Source organism: Thunnus maccoyii, chromosome 10 (assembly GCF_910596095.1).
Source record: "Thunnus maccoyii chromosome 10, fThuMac1.1, whole genome shotgun sequence".
NCBI lineage: Eukaryota > Metazoa > Chordata > Actinopteri > Scombriformes > Scombridae > Thunnus > Thunnus maccoyii.
In genome coordinates, this window is record NC_056542.1 from 30,462,479 (window position 1) to 30,477,174 (window position 14,696).

At 42.5% G+C, this 14,696-nt stretch overlaps 1 protein-coding gene across 1 annotated transcript in view; it reads left to right on the forward strand.

The window, feature by feature from the left end:
- snrka (SNF related kinase a) overlaps nt 1–14,501 on the forward strand; it is a 55,708-nt gene extending 41,207 nt beyond the window's left edge. Inside the window, exons 5-8 of the mRNA XM_042423760.1 lie at nt 3,362–3,496; nt 8,043–8,238; nt 8,539–8,651; nt 10,994–14,501. Coding sequence (XP_042279694.1) covers nt 3,362–3,496; nt 8,043–8,238; nt 8,539–8,651; nt 10,994–12,161 — 1,612 coding nt within the window. The 3' untranslated portion in view covers nt 12,162–14,501. The remainder of the gene's footprint in view (nt 1–3,361; nt 3,497–8,042; nt 8,239–8,538; nt 8,652–10,993) is intronic.
- The last annotated feature ends 195 nt before the right edge of the window (nt 14,502–14,696 follow it).

Here is a 14,696-nt window from a genome sequence, read left to right on the forward strand (position 1 = left end):
GAACTACCTGGGGTGTGATGGAGAGAAACCTACACGCTGTACACTCTGCTTTTAGTGTTGACATTCTCCATTTGCATCTTTTACTCTCTGTGTGGCAGTTGTATAGATTGTGTGATGCAGTGTGTGTGTATAACATTATGAGATAATAGCAGAGAGATAAACTGTACATCTGTAGCACGCACTTTTTATGAACCAGGCTTCCCCACTGAGCATCAATCTTTGATGTGTCGGTGGTGTCAGACTGTATAACGTTGCGTTACTACAGTTGTGCTTCACCCTACGTTCTCCACTCTCCTGCCTGATACAGCAGCTCTTTCATAAGCTGGAGTGTCATACAGCAGAGACCTTGCTTAGCTATCACAGACGGCACGCTACAAAGAGCTGTATCTCCCAAGTCTGCGAGGTTTTTCATTCACTTACAGCACTCATTCAGCTCCAGTATAGAGCAGGAGTTTTGATTGGCTCTCGTACTTCACTGCCGGTCAATCAGCTATGCCCTCACTTGATTAAACGGGGCGTTGTCGCCAGATTTATTAATATAAATGTCTGAAGGAAAAGATGATTTTTTTTTTCTGCAGATTTTGCTCCTTGTGATGTTCAACCACAGCCAGAGCTGACAGGAGATAGTTTAACATGTGCTGAGGATTTATTCCCAGCTGCCATTGTTAGTCCACTGACTTTATTCTCTAACATATCTTAATGCTACGCAAATAAACATTTAGATTTTTTAGTAGGCTGGTGTAACAGCTCAGTACTTTTCAATATATATGGTTTGGCATTTTTTAGGTAACAGTAGAGAGATGACAGGAAGTCCTTGGACAGACGTAAACCAAGGACAATGCAGTTCTAGAATAGCAAACATTAGTCAGTCAACAGAAAATATTTTGATAATGGTTTGTTATTTTTAAGCAAAAATGTGTTGGTTTCCACCTCTCAGATGTGATGATTTATCTTTTCTTTATCATACATGATGGTAAACTAAATATCTTTGGGTTTTGGACTGTTGGTCAGACAAAAGAAGACATTTGAAGACGTCATCTTTGACTCTGGGAAATTATAACGTCCTTTTCACTATTTTCTGACATTTCATAGACGAACCAATTAATTGATAATGAAATGAATCATTAGTTGCAGCCTTATGTGGTTCACAGTTGGCACCTTAACCTCTAGGCCAGCAGGGTATCCCAGCTCAATACTTTTAATACAACAAATATGGAGCCTCAAGAGTAGTTTATTCATATGAAAAGTCAGTATTAAAAAATGAATCATGTAATACCTGTTACAAACAAATAAGGTAGCTTATAAAAGCTGCATAAAAACAGATTGACAGAGAGTGGAAATAGCTGTACTATAACGGCTCACATGGGAAATTCCACAGCACTAATTTCATCCACACAACAGTGAATTCCTGTCATACTCACCACTCCGCTGCTCTGAGTTTCTCTTTTAACAGAAATACTGTTTTTCGTTCACTAATTATTTCCATTCGCTTATACTTGGCTATTTTTCTGTCAGTGAAACGCAACACTTCCTGTAGCTGTTTCACATTAAAAGCCTACCAGAAAAAGGGTTCAATTCAAAGATTGTATGATGTATAAATCATCTCTAAGTAGATCTTCAGTTCTAACCCCGTGGCTTTATCGCCTAACATTTTGTAAATGAATTGTTCTGAGGACATAAAGGACAATACCTGTGTGCACAAACATAGGAACCATATGCACAGACATATGGAAGCTCATTGCATTGGCATACACAGTCTATAAATGCTCTGACTCCTCCTGTGTATCCAGCTGTTGGCAGCATTCCTGAAGATTTGATTAGTTTCATTAATATGCAGAGCTTAAGCTCTAATCCTACTGGCTACACAGGGAGGCAGAAAAATGTGCTTCTCTCTAGACAGAATTTAGCGGGGTCAGAAGGTCAGGCTTTATATTGGTGTATTTAGACTATGATAGTTAGGATAGCATAGGTCACACAGTATGATTCCACAACTCAACTTCTAGAGTTGTACTGCCTTGTTTTGTTTTTTTTCCAGGGAGAAACACATTGCATCTCATTGCACTCGCATGAACAGATTCATTCTTAGTGCTTAGAATTTTCTCTTAGGTACAAGTGTTTCACAAGAACTTTACAAGTGGTCCAGACCTGTTGAACAAGTCGGAACTAGTCTGACTCTCTCCACAAGGGGAAAAACTCTTGAACGTTAATATAATATTCTCTCCTCTAATATCGTCTGTGATGTCCCCTGACCTTCTCATCGTCATGGAGAACTTTACTTTGCTTTTTTAGCCTCTGACTTCATGTCACAGTACAGATCTGCTCTGATGACAAGTCTTTATATTCTATCAATATTGTCTAATTGTTTCGGGTCCACTAATACTACTTCAGACACTGTTTAATTTGTTCGGGGACAATCAGACTTTTAACACTCCTATGAGCAAACTTCACAGAAAAAAGTTAGAAAGATTTAAGAGAATACAAAAATGTTCTTGCATGAGGCCCAATGAAGCAAAAAGCACTCCCTATACAGAGTAATAGGTATATAGTGCACATGAATTAAACTCAGTATCAGTATAATGCTTTTATTTTCCATAATAATAATAATAGTGTAAGAGATCCAATATAATAATGATTAATAAACGCAATTACATTTTTAATTAGAAGTGTCTAATTTGAATATCAAGGACATTCTTTCAGGCTAGTCCCAGCAGGTTGAGTGCAGTAGTGCTGCACTTCCACATCGTGTCCTGTTGGATCATCTCTGCTCTGACATGGTCTCAGTGGAATGCAGGCTTGGAGCTCTGCTAATACAAATACTGCGGTTAGATAATTGGGAATCTAAAACCTGTCAACCACGTGTCTGGCCTGGCATCACAACCTGCTAGACAGGCCTGACTTCTGACTGGATGAAACAACAGCACCATGTCGTGCCTCCTCCAGGGCCGCGACTAACGATCAGTTTCATTATCAATTCATCTGCCAGTTATTTTCTAGATGAATCAATTTGTTGTTTGGTCTATAAAGTGGCCAAAGCCCAATGTGACGTCCTCAAACGTCTTGTTTTGTCCCGACCAACAGTCAACAACCCAAAGATATTCAGTTTACTGTCATAAAAGACTAAAGAAACCAGAAAATATTCACATTTGAGAAGCTGGAATCAGAGAATTTGGACATTTTTTCTTAAAAAACACTCCAAATGAGTATAGTTGCAATTAAATCAATAGTTGATGACTAATCGTTTCATCAGTGCAATGCTTTCTACTCTTTAGCTGTGGAACTGGGTTACTTGCGGACGTCGTCTTGTCGTCTTGTGCTGTATGCTTTCCATTTGTATGTTGACAGTGCAAACGTGTTGTTTCAGAGCCCTGGAGACCAACAAATACAACCACATCACAGCCACATACTACCTGCTAGCAGAGAGGATCCTGAGGGAGAAGCAGGAGAAGGAGGTCCAGACTCGCTCCTCCAGCCCCAGTAACATCAAGGCACAATTCAGGTAAAAAGTCACACCCGTACATTGTGATTGTGCACGGATGCAAGGAAACAAAGTACGATGCATCAACACCATTAGATCAATAACAAGATGTAGTGACACAACAAGCATCAAATTATTACCAATAAACCGTATATTTGAACTAAAAAAAATCAAGCTTTCTCATGCTATAGGCGATGGAGAAATCCAGATTTTTAGAGAACAGCGTGAGTAAGAAATATCACTGCTCCTCATCATAATGACTATCTGAGTCACAGTATGAGCTGAGAAGAGGGTAATTGACCTATCTCGCTCCACCGCCTCACACTGCAGCCTGTCTGGCACCACTTTTGCAGAGCCCAGCCATAGTTACTTAAGACCATGTTACATCTGCAAAGGTTTCATTACCATTTCTGGGTTCACTGGACCTCCACCTGCATTACTGGTGTATGGCTGCTGGGCTGAGAGGAGACGCACGGAGGAAATGGGAGAGGAAATAGTTTAAACTATTAACAGATTTCCCACAATGTTTTAATTATGGATCTTATACTCTTAGATTTTTTTTGTCATTTATCACTCCAACGACATTCCTCCAATTCACTGGTGAGGTTATGATGAAAGTTTGACTGCAGTCAGTCATCATAATAGCAACAACTATGAAAATACCCCAGTTTATCCCCTTAACTCTCTAGGTCTTTCCTCTTTGTTTCCTTGCCAACATTGTTCCTCTTAAAAGGTAGAAGAGAGCTGCTATGTTGCGTAGTTATAAAAGGAAGAAGGACAGAGGAGAGGAACAAATAAGGAAGAGAGGAGTGAGAGAGCTTCAGCGGGACAGCTGTGGCTGTGAAACACTGGCACAACTCCCTCCACATTCCTCTTTCTGCTCTACAGAGGCTCTTTAAGTCTAAGTCAATATAAAGCATAAAGGCAACCGCTCTCGTAGCGTCCAAAGTTTCTTTTTTACTGCACGTCTCCTCTCGACTAAATACTAATCGAGGTTGAAGATGAATGACGGTGCGTAGATTTGGGTAAAAGAACAGATGGAGACAAAGCAGAACAGGTGCGGTGTGGAGAAATGGAGAGATCACAGCTGAAGGCCATCGCAGATACAAGACAAAAACACAAGAGACAGACAGAACGTACATAGCAACAGTGACCTGCACTAACACTGGAAGTCAGGTTGAGCTGATGTCTGTAGGCCTGGACGGTGGCTACCTGCATCATTCTATAAAATCAGAATATCAATATATCTCCTATGTCTAAACAAGACTAAGACTCTACAGCCATGCTAGCGCCGCTTTGAGGTAAATGCTAACGTCAGCATCACGGATGTATTAATAGCTGATGCAGCGCCGCCACTCCGCCTTGCTGTCAATTTGTTCCAGTGGCAACAACAAAAAAAACCCTGCTGCCCAAAAAGCATTTTCCTAGTAAACCACCTTATAAAAGAGACGTCTGTAAAACTTTTCACAGGCACCTCCAACTGCAAACAATTCCAATTATCACACTTTGTATTATGATTTTTTTTTGAATCCATGAAGATTTTATATGTATAAAATTTTCCTACAGCCTAGAAAAGTGTGTGATGTCATCCAGTGTAAAGTCCTGCAGGAACAAACCCTAATGAGCAGCAGGCCACACAAAAAGGAGACAAACACAGAAGCTAGAAGACTTTTTTGGGCTTGGCGAGCAATTTTCATTGAAGTGAATGTGGTATCCAATTCCTATAGCACATCCATGGTCATCCTGTTAATAGACTTACAGTAATAATACTAGCATGTTGATATTTTTTTTTAGTAATAATCATTTTTACCATCTAAGTTTAGCCACCTTTCAATTAGCCATGCTAGCGATGTGGCTAATTGAGGGTCATGGCCATCACCTCCATCCTCATGCTCTACTAAGTGTTTGATATGATGGTGGCGCCTTTAACGCCTCCGCTCTGTTGTCTCAGTACGAGGAGGAGATCAGAGAGGTGTAGCGGAGCAACGGCCCGGTGAAATGAATCTTTAGCCTCCTGTGCTGTGATCCCTGTGCACAAGATAGTGACTAATGTGTTTAAAGGAGACCTCTGCTAATTGGCTCAGACTGACCCACATATCGGGAGCTTCTTCACACACACACATAAAACGTTAGTGCCGGACCTGCTCTGCTGCTGTAGGTCAGGCGTTTCAGTGTAGAATGAGAACTTTTTGGAAGTGACCTGAGAACACAAGTTGTTTTTCTGAGTGATTTTTCCACCTCAGTGTGGATGTAGTCTCAGTTGTTTGCCTGTGTTTGTATGCAAATGTAGGCTCCAGTCAGTGAGAGTGCATCGATGTGTGTGTTGAACTAACAGCGACTCTTGTGGGATTAATTGTTTTCTGACTCTTCAGTGTGCTGTCAAGGGATCGCTCGGTCTCACTGTTTATTTCTGCCCCCCCCCCCCCCCCCCCCCCCCCCCGACAGAAAACAGTTTACCAAGCTGTAGAATCAAGTTCAGTCATTATAAACAACAAAGACAAATACAAATCAAGGTGTTTAATTATACGCTGACACTGAATACCTGTGCTTAATTAGCTCCAATGCCTCAATATTCAATTTTGTGAGAATCCAAATCAGTCAGACTCAAGATTTTGGAAAGACAATCTCACCTGAAAGTCCATTTAGTAGCTGTCCTGGAGCTTTTGATCATAGCACCCAAGCTTCCTCAGCAGATGGGAGTTTTCATGGATTTGTAGATGTTTAAATGTAAAGATTTCTTTTGAGCAGTTTATGGATTTCTTGTCCATGTTGGCTTAAAGTTGAGTATTAATGTTCAACTCAACCTTGGAAATAGAAGTTGACAAGACAATCCTACATCAAGGTCTATTGAGTGGGTGTTCTGGAGCTTTTGATGGAATCAATAGTTCTATCAGCTGCTGTTTCTAAAGTTAAGAAACAAGTTTGAAACTCAGTATTAAGCAGATTTTAAATGAGGCAACATCTCAACAAGGATTATATCATTAAAGCTAAGAATCTGAGCAATGTCAATACATGTCAGTTTTTATATGAGGTCCTGTGGTTCTTAAGGATGTCCCTGTTATGAGAATGACTGTCAGTGTCTAGATTCAACTCCTTCTCTAACATAAAGTGTGTGTGTGGTGAAGAATAATGTTAGGAAGTACAGTGCAGGAAGTGAAGGCTGGCTGGCTGGCAGAGGGTTGTGTAGGGCTTATCTCTGGTCAGCAACAGCAGAAAGCTCAAACCAAGGGCTCCTCGTGAGCAGCCAGTCCAGACAGTGTTAGTAGAAGGTTCTTGTGTAAGTTTTGGAAACAACACTGGAGGTAGTCAGCTTTCAGTTCTTAAGACAACAGATGAAGGTTGCTCAGGTGTCAGGTCTCTCTCTCTCTCTCTCTCAATCTTATGGTAATTCAGCGCCAAAAGCTCCTCCTGGACACCACTACCCACAAGCCTTATCACACTTGGGCCACTTCGTTAATTGATAAGCCCCGCCCACTACCAGCCAGCCAAAAAGAAGAAGGAACTGATAATGTGACTAATAAAGAGCATACTGCTCTCTTGTGTAAAGCTGGTTAACATGTAAAAAAAACAACATATAGCATCGATCCAAACATTGTTTGAACATGCAGCTGATTGGACACCTCACATACCTGGATACAGAACACTGTCTTGTTATTTCAGTGGAGTTAAATACATTCAGAGCTGAAGCTGGTTACATGTAACAGTTGATGTGAGGAGCAGCGGTCATACAAGGCTTTCTCTCTACTGTAAACACAGAAAGTGAATGGGTTATACTCTACACTGTGTTGTGTTGTGAGTAATGACACTGGTGATGAGTGTTCCATGAGCTGACACACTTTGTGAAATATTCTGTCAGTGTTGTTCAGCTCCTGTCTGTCAGCTGCGAGCTTCAGTTATTGTTCACACAGACCGGATGACAGCATCACCAGTATTAGCTCAAGCGTAATGATCCGCAGCTTTTACACTGGCTGACATTCACAGCTCTCTCACCTTTTGTGAACCTGACTAATCAGCTTTACAAACTCTCTTCATCCTTTCTTCAGGTCTAGTCAGACTGCATTTAATTGGTACGTTATCCACTGCTGCGGTTTAGTACAGAAACACAGCGTGGCCTTTGTGCAGCAGCTCTATTAGACGGTGACAAATATTGAAGAAAGCACAGCGTGGACATAAATGACCTTAACCTAACATCACCATTATAATCACCACTATCACCTTACATCATCATCATCTGTTGACTTAATGAGGTAAGAAAAGTCCTGATTTCCATTACACTTATTGGAGTGTAGTGATGTATTCATCTCCTCTGGGTCAGAGGAACAATATATAGAATATTTCCATATTTCAGTGGTGAACAACGTCTACACAGCATCTTTGAAGTCCCTGCTCTTTGTTCTTGGCTCACTTGCATGTTGTCTATATTTGTCTGTAAATAATCTACTATATTTAACTCAGAGAGAAGTGAAGCCTCCTGCCAGAAGCAAATAAAGGCTTTTTTTAATGATAGAAAAATAAATTTAAAAAAAATTCAATTCCAAGTTGAGTCCCCTGTGTCTTCTCTCTGCAGGCAGTCCTGGCCCACCAGAGTGGACATGCACCAGGATATAGAGGACAGCTTGGCGGCGTCCTCCATCTCCCACGCCGGAGGCCCTCAGTCTCCAGCCCGCAGCGCAGAGAACCTGCTCAACGGACATCGCTCCAAAGGCCTGCTGGAGCTGAGCCGACGAGAGGAAACCACAGTGACCGACTCTGCAGGAGCACAGGTACGCCCGTCAAACGCTGGCTTAGTGTTCCTGTAGAAGCCCGGCGCTTCAGGAACTAATATTACATTAGAGCTTAACATATTTGAATTTAGTTTTTCCTCCACTCGAGGACAATATTTGAATATATTTGACTGTTAGTTACATTTTTTTTCTTTTTCGTTTCTCGGGACACCTGCAGTACCTTCATACATGACTAAAGCCGTCACACTGTTCCTGCTTTTGAACACAGTGGATGCTTAACAATCTGTTTTAATTTATTGTAACGTATTTGTCTTTTTTAAAAAAAAAATCTTGTTCCAGGAAAGCTGTGCTGCTGCCGCCTCCGGCCCTGCTCCTGGGTCTGGCTCCGGGCCCCACAGGACCCCCGCCCCCTCCACTTCAGCTGCAGCCAAGCAGAGAACCTGCTTATTCAGGTCTGAACTATTTCAAATCATTTTCCAGAGGTCTGTGTTTCAGACCAGTACAGCTTGTCTAGTTTTTGTTTGGAAGTTAATGATACAAGGCTCGAATCCACAGCAGGGATTATAAAATGTTAAAAACTAAAACTTTATTAGTTTATTTAGCAGACACAGTGCTCATTAATCAACAGAAGAAAAATGTAAATGAAAGACTTTGCCAAAAAATACATATAAACATATAAAATCAGAATAGCACAGCACATATCCACCTATAAATAACTCCACAGTATAACAAATCGTTTATCTGATGAAAACCATGTATCACCAAAAATCTGTTTTTTCAGGAGGATGAAAAAACTCTTTTTCTCAGAAACTAACTTACAAAATCAACCTAAAACACTGCAATTAGACACATTTAGTGCCTGTGTGCATTTGTGTGTGTGCATGACAGTGTGATTCCAGCTGGTGATGAACATGATTCATGGTTGAGTCCATCATAGAAGTCATGGAAGTCCTTGGGCAACACCTTCAGTTCTCACAGCTGTTTGAGCTGTTTAATGGTCTGGCTGGATGTGTACAGTGGGGACACTGTGGTGACTCTGCTCTACTTCCTGAGAGATGGAGACTGTTAGGGTTTCAGTCTTCTGAGTGAAGAATCTTGTACTCCATAGTGCCATTCACGTTGTACTTAGTGGATAGATGGATGGACGGATAGAAGAAATTGGAAGGGAAAAGAGGGACGGTGATAGAGAACAACAGTCAAGTTTTAACTGATTACACAATATGTCTAATAACATAGAGGAAAATATTAGTACAAGAATGTATGTGTATGGATAAAATACCTGATAGGTGACGCACTATTGGATCTCCAGCGTTTCTTCCTGGTCGGATGCAGATGTTCACCTGACTGAAGTCTGTGAAGGGAACCGTGGTCCACGTACCTCACACGGTGTGATCACTGCAGCACAGTGAACGCAGATGTCTCCGTCCCTCAATCTTCTCTCAGTGACACTATGCACATAGTCACACTCTATTTGTGTGTGTGTGGCCTCTTTAAAGATACTTCAATGTCACTGGCTTCTGCTTTTCAGTAGCAAACCTGAGGAGGGAGGCTTTGCTTAATAACAGGTTTCAGTTCTGGTAGCCGCATCCATCACTCCACAGGATGTACTCTTCGTATGACGGGTTCGCTTCGAGAATGTGCACGACGCGTGAAGTCATTGGCAGAGAGACCAGCTTCACCCTCATGCCACAAGTAATTTGACACATCATGTGATATCATGTCAAAGATGGTGAAGTTATGGACGTTGAGCTTGGTCTTATAATAGAGAGTGGAGGCTTGCAGCATGGGGCAGATCAGGAGCCCCCGTAGATCCATGTATGCCACCAAGGTCCTTCTCACCAGCTCCTGCAGTGTCTTTTTTAACGCCGTGCTCCTCCCATCAGCAGCTGTGATGAAGAGACAGATTTAAGTGTTTGCTAACACTTGCTTGACAGAGACTGGACGCCACATTCTGCACTGGAGCGCTTATACTATGTGGAGGTGACTGATGAACACTGGCTCCAGGTACGTCTTTGATGAAGAGGACACACAGTAGTGAGATGGAACTTCTGGAAAGTCTTCAGGAAGTCCTGCTCTTCCGTTCTCACCTCTCTGAGTGTACGTCTCTTCTTCCTACACGCCTCAAAAAAGACCACTGCTTTATGCTTTGGGTTGACAGGAACATGCCTTGGCACAGTCTTCTACCATGCATGACAAGGTGACAACAAATGGATGCTGACCTCCTGGATTCATCTGCTCCTGTCTGCTGCAGCTTTACACTGCTCACCTCCACCAAAATACTTACAAATAATCCTCTCTTTCTAGTCCAACTTAACCCAGATGTACTTAGAGATCTCCTCTCTGTTTGACTCAGTGTATGGGTTTCTCTCTTTCTGTATGTGTGTGTGTGTGTGTGTGTGTGTGTGTGGCTAAATGCAAACAGTAGCAAGCCAACTAGCAAACATGCAGCATTCACTCTTCTACAACACTGCTGCATTAAATGCATCACACATACTCACTTTTATGAGTGTCAGTGTTATTTAATGCTGTTTTATTATTACTTCTTACTCCAATATGATCTGTGAGGAACCTTGAGCTGCATGTTTTTCATCAGACAGAAATAGTATTTGGCTACAATCTACACTAAATAAGTGAGATTAAAACAGAAAAGGACAGAAATAACAGAAAACTAGTATTGTAATGTTGACATGTTTGAATTCTTATTGGCCGGTGTGAGTTCTCTGATGTGCGTTGTCAGTAAACTCCACGATCATGTCATGATACAGATAATCAATCATGTCTCGTTGTTTCTCAGGGTGGAGGAGGATGAAGAAGAGGAGGAAGAGCAGGACCCGGCTCCCCTCCCGACCCAGGTGATCCTGCGGCGCAAGCCCCCCTCCATCACCAACCGGCTGACCTCCAGGAAGAGCGCCCCGGTGCTCAACCAGATCTTCGAGGAGGAGGGGGAGTCGGACGACGACTTCGACATGGACGAGGGTCTGCCGCCCAAACTCAGCCGCCTCAAGATGAACATGGCGGGGAACGCCGCCAGCCTGAGCTCCGGGTCCTCGTCGTCTCCGGGGTCCACGCAGAAGCGCTACCACCGGCGCAAGAGCCAGGGAAGAGGCTCATCGTGCTCCAGCTCCGAGACGAGCGACGACGACTCCGAGAGCCACCGGAGACGCCTGGATAAAGACTCAGGCTTCAACTACGGCTGGAACAGAAGGGACAGCAGCGAGGGGCCGCCCGGGAGCTCAGGGGGCAACGGGGGAGGCAGCAGCTCAGCGCAGGGAAAACCCCCCGGAGAGGGAGGGGGCACTTCCGGTCCCGACAGGGGGAGTCCTCCTGGAGGGGGTGGGAATGGAGGAGGAGGGGGAGGCGGCGGTGGAGGTGGAGGAGGAGGAGGTAATAAAGGACAAGACAGCCCCTCCAGTTGTTGTAACAACAGTAGCACTACTAACCCCTCCCTCACCGCTCTGTCCCGCTCGTCCCGCACAGCGAACCGCGGCACCGAGCTGGTGGAGAGCCTGAAGCTGATGAGCCTGTGCCTCAGCTCCCAGCTGCAGCACCACCGCGGGGGACGGGCGGGTCGAGGAGGAGGAGGCGGAGGCGGAGGTAAGTTCATCATAGACCCTTGCAGCCTCTCAGGAGGGAGCGTGAAAATCCAGGAGAAATCCACCTGGAAGATGTGCATCGGCTCCACTGGGAGCCTGGACACCATCACCCTCCCCACCACCACCGCCGCCCTGCCTCGCTCGCACACCGCGCAGCATCACCGCAAAGCGGCGCTGCACGGCTCCCCCGGCCTGCAGGCGGGGCCAGGTGGCAGGGACACACACGGCAACCTGAGCGCTCTGAAAAACGGCGTGCTTCAACTACCTCTGTGTGAGAAGACCATCTCTGTCAACATCCAGCGGGGAGGAGGCTCCAGGGATGGCCTGCTCTGTACCTCAGCTCCAGCCAGCTGCTGCCAGGTCATCTGAAGCTCCCACCCTCTGTGGACCATCAGCCCACCCCCACCACACACAGCCAGACACCCCCCCCCCTCCCCCGTTAACCTCCATGTCCACCTGTCCAGTTTCTCCATCTTTCCCCCTTCAGATCATTCACTCGAGTTTCCTTGTCTTGTTTTGCTGCAGCAGATAGCTGACCTCACAGCACCTCATCAACACACCTGCCTCCTGCTGCTGGCTCCTCCGTCAGCATTTCTCCACCTCTCCTCACTGTCACTGTGTCGGATTTGTTCCTGTGCTCTGCTTACTGTATGTGTTCATGTCTGAGGTGCATCTAGTGGTTGGTTTGGTTTTTATTATTAGTGTGTTTTTCAGTTTTTAATTTTCTCCTTGTTTTTTTGTCCCCCAACTGCCCTTCAGATTAAAATGTGGCCGTCCACATTTGAATATGACTTGATGGTGGAGTATTATCGTCCCCACCGAGGGAAAAAAAAAATAAAGCTGAAATATTTTGAGAAAAATGTCATAATGTATGACACGTATATGAGAATAAGGAGGAAAAAGTGAATATTATGAGAATAAAACTGTAATTTTTATGAGAAAAAAGTCTTGGTGATAAAGTTCTTATTTTACAAATAATTTGTCATATTTCCATAAAATAAAATTGTACTTTTACAAACGTTGTAATGATTCCAAATTAAATAGGAAATTTATGAGAAAAAGTCAGAAAAAGATCATCATAGTTTTACATGAAAATGTGTCAATGTGAGATAAAACTTGTAATTTTACAAAAAATTGTAATATTTTAAGAATAAAGTCGTACTTTTGTGAGAAAATCATAATATTTTGAGAATAAAGTTATAATTTTATATAAGATAAAAGTGTAACTATTTTGAGATAAAGTTTCTGTAAAAGTATGTTTTATTTTCACACTTTTTCTCATTAAATTTACTTTATACTTGTAATATGCGATCTTGTAAAATCTATTCTTTTCAATTATAACTTATTCTCAAAATATGAACTTTTCTTTGTAAAAATAGTTGACTCTCATTATTTTTCTCCTAAAATGAATTTATTCTTGTGATATGACAGTTTTCTCAAGTTAACTCTTGAATTAAGACTTCCTGTATAACTTTATTCTCATAATATTACAACTTTTTTCTCTACATTTCTTTCCCTAACAGTGACCCTAACACTGCCGTGCTTCGCTGTGGGTGATCGTAGTGCACAGTAGCTGAAAGGGAAAGTACTTGAATAGTTTTGAGTGCTGGTCCGCAGCAGGCAGCTGAGAGGAGGAGAGGAAGTGTGTGGAACTAGCAGCTTCCATGTTAAAACACACCACAGTCCAACACTCCAGTAAACAGCATCCTTCCCTCCTTCCTTCACCTCTTACCTTCTCTCCCCTCTGAACGTCAGCTAGCAGCTGGATTCTATAAGTGAGTTACCTTCATACAGATGTCTTTGACCACTTCAGTCGAGGAAGGGAAGAAGAAAGGTTTTCTGACCCCATATTGCACTCAGACAATCTGTTTTATGTTGTTTTTAGTGTTTTTTAAAAAAAAATAATGTTTACCAGGATGAATTCAGCTCCATGCATTCACATTATTTGTAACAAACTGTCGGTCACAACCCCTTTAAATTTGGACAAGTGTCTCCTTATAGAGGCGACACACTTTTAGCTTTTTAAATGGAACAGCAAGAAAAACCTGGTGGTTTATCAAAGTGTCCGCAGAGCACTCCTCCATGGTGATAATATTGATACTGTAGCAAGTTTGGAAATGTTACTGCTGACCATATATTTAAAAAAAAAAAAAAAAAGAGGTATTCTTCTTATTTTTTTATTCACATGACATTGTGTTGCTGTAGTTGCTGATATAGAACATTTGTTGCGTCAGGCTCTGTGGAAACACAGACACCAACAAGTACAAAGATCCAAGAAGTTTGTTTTGATTTGACCTCTGCTGGTTTCTTTAGTCCCACCTGCACCCACATGTACCAAAGCCTACATGCAGGCGCAGCGTGTCCACTTGTGTGTGTCGAGTATTTATGTACAGTATGTTGAAAAGCAAAGTTTATTTTTAAAAACTTGTACATTTACTTTTTTTTTTTTTCTTTTTTTTTTTTTTGAGCAAACTGCTGTTTTAAAATGCTGATGGACGCTTGTGTGAAGTCTCATTGGTTGGAACAACACCAGGTCAATCAAGAGAAGAGGCTCATGACTCGCAGCTTGAAAGGAGCTGATCAAGAGATGAACAAATGAAAGAGAGGAAAGGGCGAAACGGGGAAATTCTTTAAAGGGCATTGGCAATAAGCTATACCGTGTGTTGCAGCTATCTGTACAGAAACATTTTCATTTGTTCTTTTTTTTTTTTCTCTTTTTGGTTGTTGTCTGGGTTTTCTTTTTAAAAACCAAATGTAAATAGAGTTGTAAATATGGTGCTCTTTCTCTTCATCTAGAACAGCAGAGTGAACCTCTTGGTGCATAGCTGTACAGTAATCTAGCCTTATGATAATTAGTAATACTGTATGGGTGTCTCAGATAAAAATAAAGCCGTGTGAGAAAAA